The sequence below is a fragment of the Pelodiscus sinensis genome, chromosome 4 (genome assembly GCF_049634645.1).
Source record: "Pelodiscus sinensis isolate JC-2024 chromosome 4, ASM4963464v1, whole genome shotgun sequence".
NCBI lineage: Eukaryota > Metazoa > Chordata > Testudines > Trionychidae > Pelodiscus > Pelodiscus sinensis.
In genome coordinates this window covers 69,841,463-69,854,250 of record NC_134714.1, presented here as the reverse complement: position 1 = coordinate 69,854,250, position 12,788 = coordinate 69,841,463, and the positions used below count along the sequence as shown (strand labels likewise).

General features: G+C 45.7%; 1 protein-coding gene across 2 annotated transcripts; it reads right to left on the bottom strand.

Annotated features, from left to right (window-relative positions):
* Positions 1 to 9,063, bottom strand: LOC142829142 (uncharacterized). Of its 2 annotated transcripts, none has more exons than XR_012903474.1 (2): positions 1,225 to 9,063; positions 1 to 528 (listed from the first exon to the last, which is right to left on the bottom strand). XR_012903474.1 is itself a non-coding variant. In XM_075927315.1 (2 exons), exons 1-2 carry the CDS (start codon positions 1,782 to 1,784, stop codon positions 408 to 410), a joined length of 666 nt encoding a protein of 221 aa, XP_075783430.1. In that variant the 5' UTR covers positions 1,785 to 9,063; the 3' UTR covers positions 1 to 407. The 2 variants fall into 2 exon arrangements, 1 of the variants encoding a protein (XP_075783430.1); XM_075927315.1 differs by having other exon boundaries at positions 1,240 to 9,063.
* Positions 9,064 to 12,788: the final 3,725 nt, after the last annotated feature.

The following is a 12,788-nucleotide window of genomic DNA, read 5'->3' as shown; positions in this document are numbered from 1 at the left end:
ATAAATGAAATGCATTCGCTTGATATAAGGCACTTTTATTTACACGGGGAAGGGAGTGAACTGGGAGGAGAGGGCAGGAGGGGGCCCTGAACTGGGAGGGCCTCATGGGTGTGAAGGGAGGCCTCTCCCACCCCCACGGGTACAGTGGCACCTTTGCCCCTCATGCTGGGTCGGGGCAGGCTGCACCAGGAGGTGCTGAGGGTGGGGGACCTCAGGAGGGGGCATGGGCAAAGCAGGGGGACAAGTGGAGGGAGAGCAGCATTGGGCTGCTGCACAGGACCATTCGGTCTGCAATCGTGCCCAGGATACTGCTCACACAGTTGCAGCGCTCCAGGTGCTGGCCTCACACCCGCTCCCACCACTCCGCATCTGCACGGATCTTCTGAGTAAGAGCACGCTCCATACGCTCAATAGTGCAGACGTGGCAGCGGAGCAGGTGGTGGCGGTCCTGGGAGGGCTGTGATCAGCCCTGGATCCTTGGCGCCGGTGGGATGGGGCTGGAAGGTCCCTCGCTGGCAGGGGGTCCCACTGCAGAAGCAGAGGAGAGCAACATGGTCAGTGAGCCCTGCCCCATGGTGTTCTGGCGCCCCAGGCCCTCCTCTCAGCACGTCACGATGCCCAGGGACAGGTGTGGTTGGAGAGGGGGAATTCCCCTGGGGCAGCAGCGGGGGGGCCTGTTGTGCCTTTCCCAGGGGAAGCTACAGTGTCCCAGAGGTGGCCATGGATGTGTGCAGCACCCTTCAGGCTGTGTGGGGTCAGGCCTGCAACCTTGGGGCTGGCCTACTCCTGGCCAGACCTCCCCAGCCCCCCTCCCCCCCCGGTCTGGTTGTGCAGAATCCCTGGAGTCCCAGGCGTGTGCTGGGGCTAGTTGCCGCTTCTGTGTGCCACTTGGTCTGGCCGCACGTAGGGTTGCCAGATGGTTTCAACAAAAGTACCAGACACACTTGACATTACACATTACATCTTAGTCAGAAAATACCGGACATTTCTATTTTCCTCATTTATATCCTCTCAATTTGTTTCCCAAACAGAAAGCTCAAAGACTGGACTGTCCGGTTCAAAACTGGACACCTGGCAACCATAGCTGCACGAGGTTGCACGTACTGCATGCCTCTGCATAGAATGTGGCCAGGCTGGGCCATGTGCCGTTACCTCTCCTCCACCCTGTGGCCCTCCCCGCCCCCCGTCTCCAGCACACTTGCTAATGGTAGCCACTGCACTCACCAGACAATCCCTCACCAGTTTCGGAGGATGCCCGGGACACGTCCTGACTTCTGCTGGGCCAGGATGGTGGGGTCTGGCTGCTGTCCTCTGCCACCTCCTCCTTGTCCGTGGACTGGTCTCCCTCCTCCTCTGGTTCCCTGGGTCAGACCACTGGGGTGGCCACCGCTGTGTCCACCAGGGCAAGCAGGGGACTGGCCTCTGTCACCCAAGATGCGTTGCAAGTGGTGGTAATGGGGACAGGCAGTGGATCCTCTGCCCCCACGCTCACTGGCCCACACGTAGGTGAGGCGCAGGTCCTTCATCTTGGCCCGGGCCTGTTCCAGGGTCCAGGCTGGGTGTCCCTGCACGGCCAGCACCTGGGCCATCTGGGAGAAGATGTGGGCATTGCTCCTCCTGGACTTGGGGTCCCAGAGGGCCTCCTCCTTTCCCCAGAGGTCCAGGAGGGCATTCACCTCAGCGGTGCTCCAGCATGGCGCCCGCCGCTTGGTGCCCCTGTGGGCCTGCTGGGGTGGCTCCTCAGTGGGGTCTGAGGGACCTGCCTGAGGCTGGGCAGCTGCCATTGCTCCCGCTGGCTGCTACCCGGGCTGCACGTGGCAAATGGCTGTACTGCATGCCTGTGCCTTTAAGGGGGGCCCCAACTAGGGGGAACCAATGAGTGGCGATTGCCTGTACGGCGTGTCGGAGAGGCCACCTGTGTTTTTGACTGGAGGCCAATTTTTGCACAAGTACGCGCTTACTGAACGTCCACACTGCCTTCTTGCGCAAGAGCACCTGCGCAAGAGCTTACGCCTGATAGAAAACAGCGTAGCTCTTGCGCAAGGAGCCGTCTCTTACCACACCGTACTATGCATTTACTTGCGCAAGAGCAGGTGGGCAGTGTAGACGCTCTGTGGATTCTTGCGCAAGAACAGCCGTTCTTGCGCAAGAAGCCACGAGTGTAGACATGGCCCTAGTAAGTGGAGGTGTTCAGGGAAAGAAGCAGGAACAGATTCCTAGGGAGGAGATCAGCATGCTCAACCAGGAGCAGATTCTTCATTCCAAGAGACATGATTTCCAATCAAGTACATACATGACAAAGTTACGGATTTTTGGAAGACTTTGAGGATCTGCGAAGGGACCTTCATGCTTCAGCGTATAAAGCCTATTGGTGGCTAGGAGGAAACATCCCTTGAGATTATCCGACAACTGCCTACAGCAGAACCTTTGTCCAAAGCATCTGGCACCACCCATTGTTGAACCACTGGTCTCATCCAGCACAGCAAATCCTATTTTCTGTTGAGTGTCATAGCAACATACCCCACAGTATCTCCCTTTTAAAGTACAATTTCTTTCAAAATGAGAGAGAGAGAAAGAGAATAATTCCCTCTCCCTGAAAATGAACGTCTCCACCCTTCACCATCAGACTTGCTTTAGGTGAGCAATTTGGCAATTTGACTTTGTCTACTTACTAAACAAAAGTAATGTTCAGGATTCAGAAATTGACTCCACCGATCAGCAGAAAACCACCTTCAGTATGGCTAATCACCACCTGCAAAATGAACTTCCACAGCTCAGTTGTTCCATTTAGTTTCATTATTGAGCACTCAGTTAACCTGAAAGTCAACAAAAATTGAAGCACAGCAAGAATGGGACAAGTAACAATTTGGGCTGACATACCTATACCACTCAAAACTGCAGGCATGCTAAAAATACACAAGTCTCTTAGCAGGGTTTCCAATTAATAACTTAATTTTCCCTTCTGTTAAATCTATAGCCTTGAAATGAGTGGTTGAAATGGCTAAACAATATCTCCAATGGGAGCACTGCTGTTAAAAGATACCCAAACCTGTTGTAAGAAGTTTCTCCCTTAACTTTCTGAATACAATACAGCTTTGTATTTATAATAGCAATGGGCTGTAACCAAGCATCACTCTAAAGGCTGGCTGTTTTTCCTGCAAGACTCCCTGTAGTGAGGTGTCTCTAATAGCTGTACTGTGATTTGTAGGGTTGCCAGGTGTCCGGTTTTGAACCGGACAGTCCAGTACTTGAGCTTTCTGTTCAGGAAAAATTGAGAAAAGATAAATGTTTGGTATTTTCTAAATAAGATGTAATGTAGATTGTGATGTAATATCAAGTGTGCCTGGTATTTTTGTTGAAACCTTCTGGCAACTCTAGTGATTTGATCCTAGACCCCATTTGGAAGCCTAGTGTTTGTTTTGCTCATTGGGAAAATGAAATGGAGAAGCTTATAGTGTCTGATGCATTTAATAATTTAGCTCCAGTGGACAACATAAGGTCTTGGTCCCCCCGTGGGTGATCTTAAAGCCTGCATTGTTAATGAGGAGACCTGAAAATATCTACTGGTAATTTTGTACTGTAGAACTTGCCTGAAGATGTTTCCCAGATTCAATACATAATACTTGCTACTGTGATAAGACAGGCTCTAGAGGACATGACGAGAGATCACTGTCCTTTTGGGCATAAGTTCTCTTAGAGCAGCTTCCATAGGGATACTTGATCGGCTTTTTACCAGAAGCAGAGTTTTCCCATGTCCTGCCTGACACAAGGACCCTCCAACTTAGTTACAGCTAGTGCTGGGAGAATATTTTTGGACAAATAATTAATTTTCCCAAAATGCAGTTGGAGGTCAACAAACTATTTACAAGTTGACAGAAATTTACCAAATGGTTTTGGCCAAAAAAAATTTCAGGCTAGAGTTTGGAAGCATGATTTTGTTGTATAACGTTTTTATTCGGTTTAGCGACGGATTTTACCAAAACCTTGGATCCAAATACACCTGAACTTGAGTGCAGTTTTAACCCAAATATCTACTTTGCAGTTGTCCTCTCCATCAGTTCCTACTGAGACAAATGCCACAGCTAGTCTTTGTCTGCCTAGAAGTGGATCAACCCAATACAAGCCTTTCAGAGGGGTAGACATTTTATTTTTAAAAACATTTACATGTCAGGGAGAGGGGGACAGAGAGGAATCCTCCATCCCCTAAAAACAAGATACCCTGGTGACCAGTGGATTTTCACCCTGGTACCTCTAACTAGCTGATTCTAATAAGTCTGTCACCATGGTGTCTTAGGCTTGGTCTACACATAAAAGTTAGGTGACATAACTATTTCAGTCAAGGGTGAAAAAGGCCATACGCTTGGTCTGCATAGCTGTCAGTCAGAGATATATCTACATTACCAATTTTTGTCACCAAAACTGCTTTTTCGTGACACAACAGCAAGCACATACACATTGCAATGCAACTTTTGTCAGGAAAAAACAGTTTCAACAACTAAAAATTCCACCCCATGAGAGAACGCTGCTCAGCCCTATGTATGGGAAAGGCACCATCTATCCAACTGAAGAATTTACAACCGTTGCCTTTTTAAACCCAACAATTCATAAATCTAGGTTTTCATACTGTACCTATCACCATGGTAGCAGAGAAGGCCTCTGCGTCTGGAAAATTTCCATATTCTTTTTGAATAGCCTGGTACCTTCTCTTGTACACCCCTTTTGAATTGCATGTAACAATAGAAACACTGCATCTTAAAATAAACGGGGCATGGATTCACCTAACTGTAGTGTTTCCACATGAGCAGAAAAGCAGTTGGCAAAGCAGCCTGTGATTTTTATTTTCTAGTTTGAGGGTAGAACTTCAAAATTGAGTTTTTGATCTAATTCAACTGCATGGTGCTCTCATGTCTCCCATTAATGGTTTTTAAAATGTTTATGCATTAGAAGGACTAAACAAAAGAGGTCATGGACCATCATAAGACATAATTTTACTATTAACAGATTCAACTCTGTTCTTATTTAATCAAAGCTAGTGGAAAAAATTGTACAATTTGATCATATTCCTTAAAATAATTTAAACAAGGAATTCTCATCTATCATGGTTAATTAAATCAACAACATTGATATAGCATCTACAGAAAATACAAACACAGAGAAGAAAAAGGTCACAACCATTCAGCTGTGGCAGATTTGAATATCATAATAAGTTTGAACCCATAAGAAGATCCTCCCTTCTTTTCTTGTAGAACATGAAGAGCCAAATTCTTAGCCATACCATTTGGTGTAGGTTTGTAGAGCAAAGATGCAATATACCCTTAAAATTGAGCAGCATGATTCCCAGCACAAGCCAGGGACCACCTTAGTAGCCTCTAACACAGGGAACGTAGCTAGTAAAAGGGGCATGACCAAGATGCTGTTGTACGCATCCTTTATGTCCTTGATGTAAGTGAAGCTTCATGGCATAAACAAAGCAGTCTCAAGGCTACTCTAATCACACTAGAGACTTTTGTTTCCCTATCCCAAATTTCATTTCCCCATATCTTGGTTAGACCACAGGATCCTACCTCAGCATCTAAAGATGTCTTTCATCAAAAATCAAAGATATCAGAGCTTGAGTGTAAATTTGCATAGCAAAAGATACCAAGCATCATGGTCATGGAATATCAACTAAATTACATTCCTTTTTCAGAGAGTTTCCAATTCTAGTCTCTATTTTATGTTGCAGTTATTACATTTGGAAAAATGGACACCGTGTCCTGAAAATATAATCCTTTTTATTTCCACTCTTTTCTCCTTTTTAAGGGAGAGGGGAAAATACTCCCCTCCAATTGTTTGACATATAATGTGTAAAATAATTTTGCATTGCTGATAAGCCATTGATTGATCGTGCCTAACCCCATGTTTAACAAGTATTTCATCCATTGCAATAGGAATTTCTTTAACATGATCTTGAGTTCCTTCTTGTCATCTCAAATACTCACAACCTCTGAATACTCTAATATCTCTATTACATAAAAGAATTGTTAACTTGCCCAATTCAAGCCCAACTCTTTGTTATCTTACACCTTGCCTGCCCTTTTGATTGGATTGAGTTATCCCTCTGCACTGGTTCACTACACGGCGAAAGGAAGTGGAGGATAAGTTTTCAAAATGCTCGTCATAGCCCCTCTCCTTCATGCCCTGGACATCATTGCTACTTAAATTATTAGGATGGAAAAGTGGATCAGACACGTAGGCTTTCTCCCCGCTACAGAAAGTAGGGCACAGTAAGTCAAATTCGGGGCAAAGCAGCAAAAGGCAGTTATGCTGCTAGGTGTAGGAGCCACGGTGCTAACAGCCCCAGGTGATGCAGATAAAAACTATTTATACTCCTTCCCAATTTCTCCCAGGTCAATAGCTCTCAGGAGACTACTCTTAGGAGACCTAGAGGTAGTTAGCAGCAGCTGCCACTTTGTTTCTGGTATATCTCATATTCCTTAGTTATAAGCCCACCGAATCCCAGGGTTCTCACTATTTGACTGTCATCCCCTCACAGATAAGGACTGGCAAGCGTCCAACACAGGCAACCCTTACCACAGGCTGAAGATGGAAGAAGCAAGCAGCAGCCTTTCTAAAACCCCACTTCTTGCATGCTGCTTGGATCCATCAGCTTTGCCTAAAGCCCCTAAATTGGAACTAGTCCCACCACCAGAGTACTAGTCAGCTGGCATCAAACATGTGGCCCTGACTCCTCTAAATTTGGCAGCCACCCAACCCTCCCAAAAATGGATCTTGTCTGTTTTATAACAATCAAGTATTCAGGCCTGGTCCTACATGGACTAAGGGCTCATCTACACTACAAATGCTCTTACAACACAGCTCTGCTAGAGGAATTGCACCATACGCTGGCAAAAAGAGATCTTCTGGCAGTAGAGTTAAACCACCTCCCTGAACTACACAAACTACACTGCCAAAAGGCTGTTTTTAGTAGTTTTGCCAGCCTAGTTATGTTGGCTTGGGTGATGTTTTTTCCACATCTCTACCTGATACAGCTACATTGGCAAAACTTTTTAGTGTAAAAAGAGTGCAGCTGCACTGAACCATTCCTTTTAAGGGGTCATTTAAGGACTGATTACGAGGCTAAATGCAGCCTTGCTTGCTCCAGCGCACACAACCTTCTTGTACATTCCAAAAAGGAAGAAGCTAGAGTCACCAAGTTCAGCAGCCTATTCAGAGTGTGGACTGGGATCCACCACATTTCATTTGATCTGCCTTAAGCCTACTGGGGGAACAGTGCCGAATGAAGGAAAATCATGATCTTCTGACAAGTAACAAAAACAGCAGCAGCTTTTCAAAGACAACGGCTTTTGTAACATGGTGGAAAATGTAGGTCAAACACACACATTAGGCTGGGAAAAGAATGTTTAGCAGTGCAATTGACATCTGGAAGATTCACCCTCCCTCATTGCAGGCACGTACTTAGGGCAGCCAGTCACTCACACCATCATGACTGTACTATTTTTAGTCCACCTAGCTAGATGAGAGCTAGGGTGGTTCTGTCTCTTTGCTGGAAATTACACCCCCACTTTCAAGTGCAGATATCCCCTCAGACCACAATATCAGATCATGAGGGCTGCTGCTATGTGACTTTCTATCAAAACTACCTCTGGAGCAGGTAATTCAGGATTCTACACCAGATATACTTTCTATTAACCTTCCCCATAGAGAATAATGCTGCAATTAATGGAGGATTGGCTAGAAAGCCAAAGAGGCTTTTTCACTTCTATATTGCTTTCCACAACGTAGACCTTACCTAAAAAAAACAAAGAAACACACACACACACACACAAAATGGCTAAATGACAATGTGATAGTATCATTTATAAAACACAAGCTCTTAAAAGCTAGGAAAGAAAGAAATTCAGAACATCAAATTTTATACTGCCCACATTCTCAAGAAATTTATATTTTATCATAGTACAACAACTTCAGCTTGGAATCACCAACTATGGGGCTTCTTATATGCATGTTTTTGCTGTCTAAATATAGTCTTAGACTCAGGATGCTGTTAAACACAGAAATTTCCTATTTATCGATTGCTCCATCTTGAGAGACTACAACAAGAACATTCCAGGCTCCTGGCTGTGTCTCACTGTGACACTTGGCATGAAGTGAAGCGAAGGAAACAGCTACAAGCATGGCTGACAGCTCTGTTTGTTTAGAGTATCACCAGCTACAGTCATCATCACTGAATTCTGCAATCCGCTACTGTCCAGTTTTTAACTTGTCAGCCATTTTTAGCTTTTTCCATACATAGCTGTATAAATGACACCCATGCAAAGCCGGGGCTTTGAGTTGTCACAAGTAGTTTACTGGAAGAAGTGTAATGCAGTTTATAATACAATTATATGTATGACTTGTATTTTCCTGCATTGGTTCTGTTTCATGTAAAGTGCTGTGTGTTTCTATATTGGTAGAAGTACAAATTTTGTCAGTATAAGCTGCATCCACACCGAGAGCACATCTACACAGCAGGGCAAAAGTCAAATTAAGATATACAACTTCAGCTATGTCAATTACCAGGGCTCGACAAATTATGGAAAACCCTACTCGCCAGACAAAAAAGGGACTCGCCCCCCCCTCCCCAGAATGTTTTTTTAATGACATAAATTCCCAATAAGAACAAGAACAGTAATTACTAATAAGTTTATTAATAAATATCTTATAAACCTCTACCTTTTCCCTCTGCTGCCATGTCTCCTCCCCTTGTTCCATCAGCTCCCCTGGTGCCTGCTGTCCCCAACCCCTCACCCTCCTCTGCTGTCCTGACTCCTGCCCTTCTCACTGCCCTCAGCCTTCCTGAGACCTGCCCCCCTCCACCAGCCCTTCTCTCCCCCCTGTGCCCACTCCTCCAGTAGCCCCACACTGATCATGTGAGCTACCCCTCCTCATCCCCTCTCCTAACACCTCCCTCTACACACCTGCCCTGCCTCTCTCCTCTGGTGCTGGTCCCTCCCCTGCAGGTGTCTGCCCTTCTGCTTCACCCCCAGAATCCCCTGGCACCTGCACCCTCCTGGTGCCTCCCCCTCCCCTCACTGCCCCTGCCCCCTTTTTCCCCCAGATACCCACCCCCTCACCACCCTCTGCCCCCGTTCCTCTCATGTCCCTGTGCCCTCACACATGCCTTGCTCATGCCCACCCCTTCTTTCAAGCCTTCTCCCAGCACCTCCCCCTCCAGCCCCCAATGCCCTTACCCTCTCCTCTCCCAGCATCACCCTGCCCCCCCCCACACTGACACCTCCCCTCCTGCCCTTTTCCTCATTGTCTGCACTTGGCCCCCCTGGCATTTGTCTCTCCTGCACCCATCCCTTCTTCTTCTAACCTCCTCCCCTCCCTACCCATCCCCTCAGCACAAGCCCCTTCCCCATATTTTTCCCCTTCCCTTCCCTCCCCTCAGCACAGCACAGCCACAGCCCCTTCCCTCCCTGGCTTCTGCCTTCTACTTTGTGGAGTTGCCAGAGCCTTTTTGAATCCGGCGGTCGCTGGCCGTGACGTCAGGATATCACGTCACACCGGCGTCCCACCCTCTGGCTCGCGCCCCGCCTCCTCACGCTGGAGCTGCACACAGGCAGCCCAGTGCTGAGAATCGCCACACTTCCCCCTTCCTGGCGGCGCTCTGCTCCTCCACTGGCTGGCGGATCAGATGGGGCCACGCCACCTGTAGTGTGCGCTTTGGCCAGCCCCTCACAACAGCCCACCGGGCCAGTCCGCCCCTGCACTCACCAGCTGGTAAAATCTACTCACCACGGGCGAGTATATTTGTCAAGCCCTGTCAATTACACAGCTGAAGTTGAAATAGCTTAATTTGGCTTTTGGCGCTGTCTACACAGCAGGAAGTCAAAGGAAGAGCACTCTTCCTCCAACTTCCTTTACTCCTTGTGAAATTAAGGTTTCCAGGAGTCGTAGTAAGAAGTCCTCCATCTCCACGTTATTTCAAAATAATGGCTTGTTGTGTAGATGTGCATTTTGTTATTTCAAAATATCCTTAGGCTATGTCTACACTGATGTTATGTCTACACTGTGGAGCTTTTCCAGGATACTGGAGTTATCCCAGAAAAGCGGTCACGTCCAAAGAATGCTTCCACTTTTTCGGAACAGTTTCTGAAAAAGTAGACATGTTCTTTTGGCATCCCTGTATTCCTCATTTTAGGAGGAATAACGGATGTTCCAAAAGAAGAGATTTTTCCCCAACATTTAGCCCCATATAAGTGGGCCAAATGTCGGAAAATCCTCTTCCAAAAAAAGCGAATCACAATTTACATATCTTTTTCTAATAAACAAAAAAAACCCCTGCAGTGTAGACCTAGCTTAAGAGCGTTTTGCAGGTATATTATATCAATCTGGCTATACTGGCAGTATGCTCCTAGTGTAGACCTGGCATAGGAGTTCTGAGACCCTAAAAGCAAGGAAAGAAAGATTTAAGGTGCTTAGATTCAATTAAGTTATACAATGATGACGCTGACCAACCTTAACTGGCTTTTGAAGCCAAGTTTGTCTGGGGATTTCAAAGTTGATCTGTCTACCTTGTTTTTTATTTGGGGAGGATCAATAAACATATACTTTATTACTCTGGTGACTTGTCCATCCAATTCTCTGTCCCATGGCCTTGTTCCTTGTTCCCATGCAGGTAGTTGAGGAATGTTCTGTCACCTTTGCTATCCGCTCCACTGACATTCATGCTTACGTGGATGGAGGGAAGTTAAAACAAAGACTTACTAAAGGCAGCTGGCTGTAACTCTGCGAAGGGGGAGACAGAGGTAAATTGGTCCTGTAACACGCCCCAGGGCTTTCTCCAGTCATTTTAAATGATGTGACCCAACAGATCCATAACAGCAAGAGGGGTTACTGGAATGTCCCAATACTACACATGCTGTTTCAGCAAAGAGCATTATAGAAGGTCTTGAATAAAAGGCAGAATCACATTGGCCATTAAATGTATACTCTAATACTATGTAAGGAACAACAACAAAGAGTCCTGTAGCATCTTAAAGTCTCACAAATGTATTTGGACATAAGCTTTTGTGGGCTGGAACCCACTACCAAATAAATGTGTTAGTTTTTAAGGTGCCTCAAGAATCTATTTTTTTCTAAAACAGACCAATTCAGCTGCCCCCCTCTGAATTTTGTCATTATGTAAGGAAGGTTCAGGGAGTAGCTGAGTTAGTCTGTACAGGATAAACAACAAATAGTCTGGTAGCACTTTACATAGTAAAAAACATGTAGATGGTATCATGAGCTTTTGTGGGCTGCACAATTATTCATATTGATTGAAAATAACATTTTAAAGTCTGAATCAAGATAGAGATGAAAAACAGGTTCCTCTTCCAGACAGGAGGTAAAAAAAAGTGTGTCTATGTCTGTATGTAAACTAAGCACTGTAGGCTAATACCATGGGTGCCCATTTACAGACATTAGAAAAAGCACTCAAGAAAAATAAGCTATGAGTGATTATCCTGACTTGGAGTACAATGAACTTAGGGGAGATATACATAAGAGACAAAGAAGACATCTCATTCTTCACCTACAAAGTAAATTGGCAATGCATTTACTTTCATGAAAAAGAGATCTCAACTTTGGTTGAAAGTGCTGAACAGGACTTTGGAGGAAAGAAACTTCTTTATACGGGAAGTTAACCTGTTAGTTATGTTTACTCTCTGGAATGAGGGTTAGATTTTGTTTTACATGCAATCACTTCTTTCCATTATCCTTACCAGCTCCTGAATCTCTAGAATGTGATAATACACTTGTTTTACTATTACTACAACTCGGTGCTGTGGTGTTAAGCTAAGTGCTAGCTTTCACTTGAATCTTTCAAGCTAGTGTGTACACTGTTCCTTGGGACACAGGAAATCTAGTACGTCTGTGAAGCCAGCATCAGGGGCTGTATATCACAAAGGAATGCTTCAAAAGAGACTTCTGAGACCTGGGCGCACCTACTGTTAAGCCTATTTACTGCAAGGCAAAGTAAGGGCTGGCCCAGCCCAGAGGAGCGTGCTTGAGGAGCTGACATGCTGGGAGCATTAGAGAGCTGGCAGAGAGGTACGCACAAGCAAGATTCTCACAGTGCAGTGTACCCCTAGAAGTCACAAATGACTGCAGCCACTAGGTGAAGTGATTATCTGATTGAGATGTTGGTCTTGATAGTCAGCCTTTGATTTTCTTTTGCCTTGTTTCTTGCTATTGCTCCTAGCTGTGTGTGGGTTACACTTGCACTGAGTTGTTTTCTTTCATAAACAGAAATTGCTTTTCGGTGGAATTCACTAACAATGGCCAAAGGAAAGCAAGAGCAGCTGCCACATCATTCCCCAAACCACTGGAAGAAATGGGTGATACACAGCGCTCTATTCCATCCAGTTCATGCCTAGTGTAACTCCAGCTTTCCCTATTACTCTGTGAGCCAGTCTATATATTGATATACAAAATTGAGTAGTAGTTATAGGGCATATTTCAGAGTTTACAGATCACATCTGGCTTGGGGGGGGGGGGGGGCGGGAAGGGCACTATGTCACACTTGGCGGTCCTTTGCTCTACATAATTCCTTGTTTGCTTATTTCCTTAATAGCATAACAAGACTGTAGATTACTAGCTGCCAATACAAACACCTGTCAAACTCTGAAACATTTGAAATTCCTGCTAGTGACTTAGACTGTAACATGACCTTGAAGCGGTGCCGTATATTTTCCTCCATTCAAATAGGGATGTAAGTGACTAGTTGACTATCCAATGAGCATAAGCTCGACTAGTCGCTC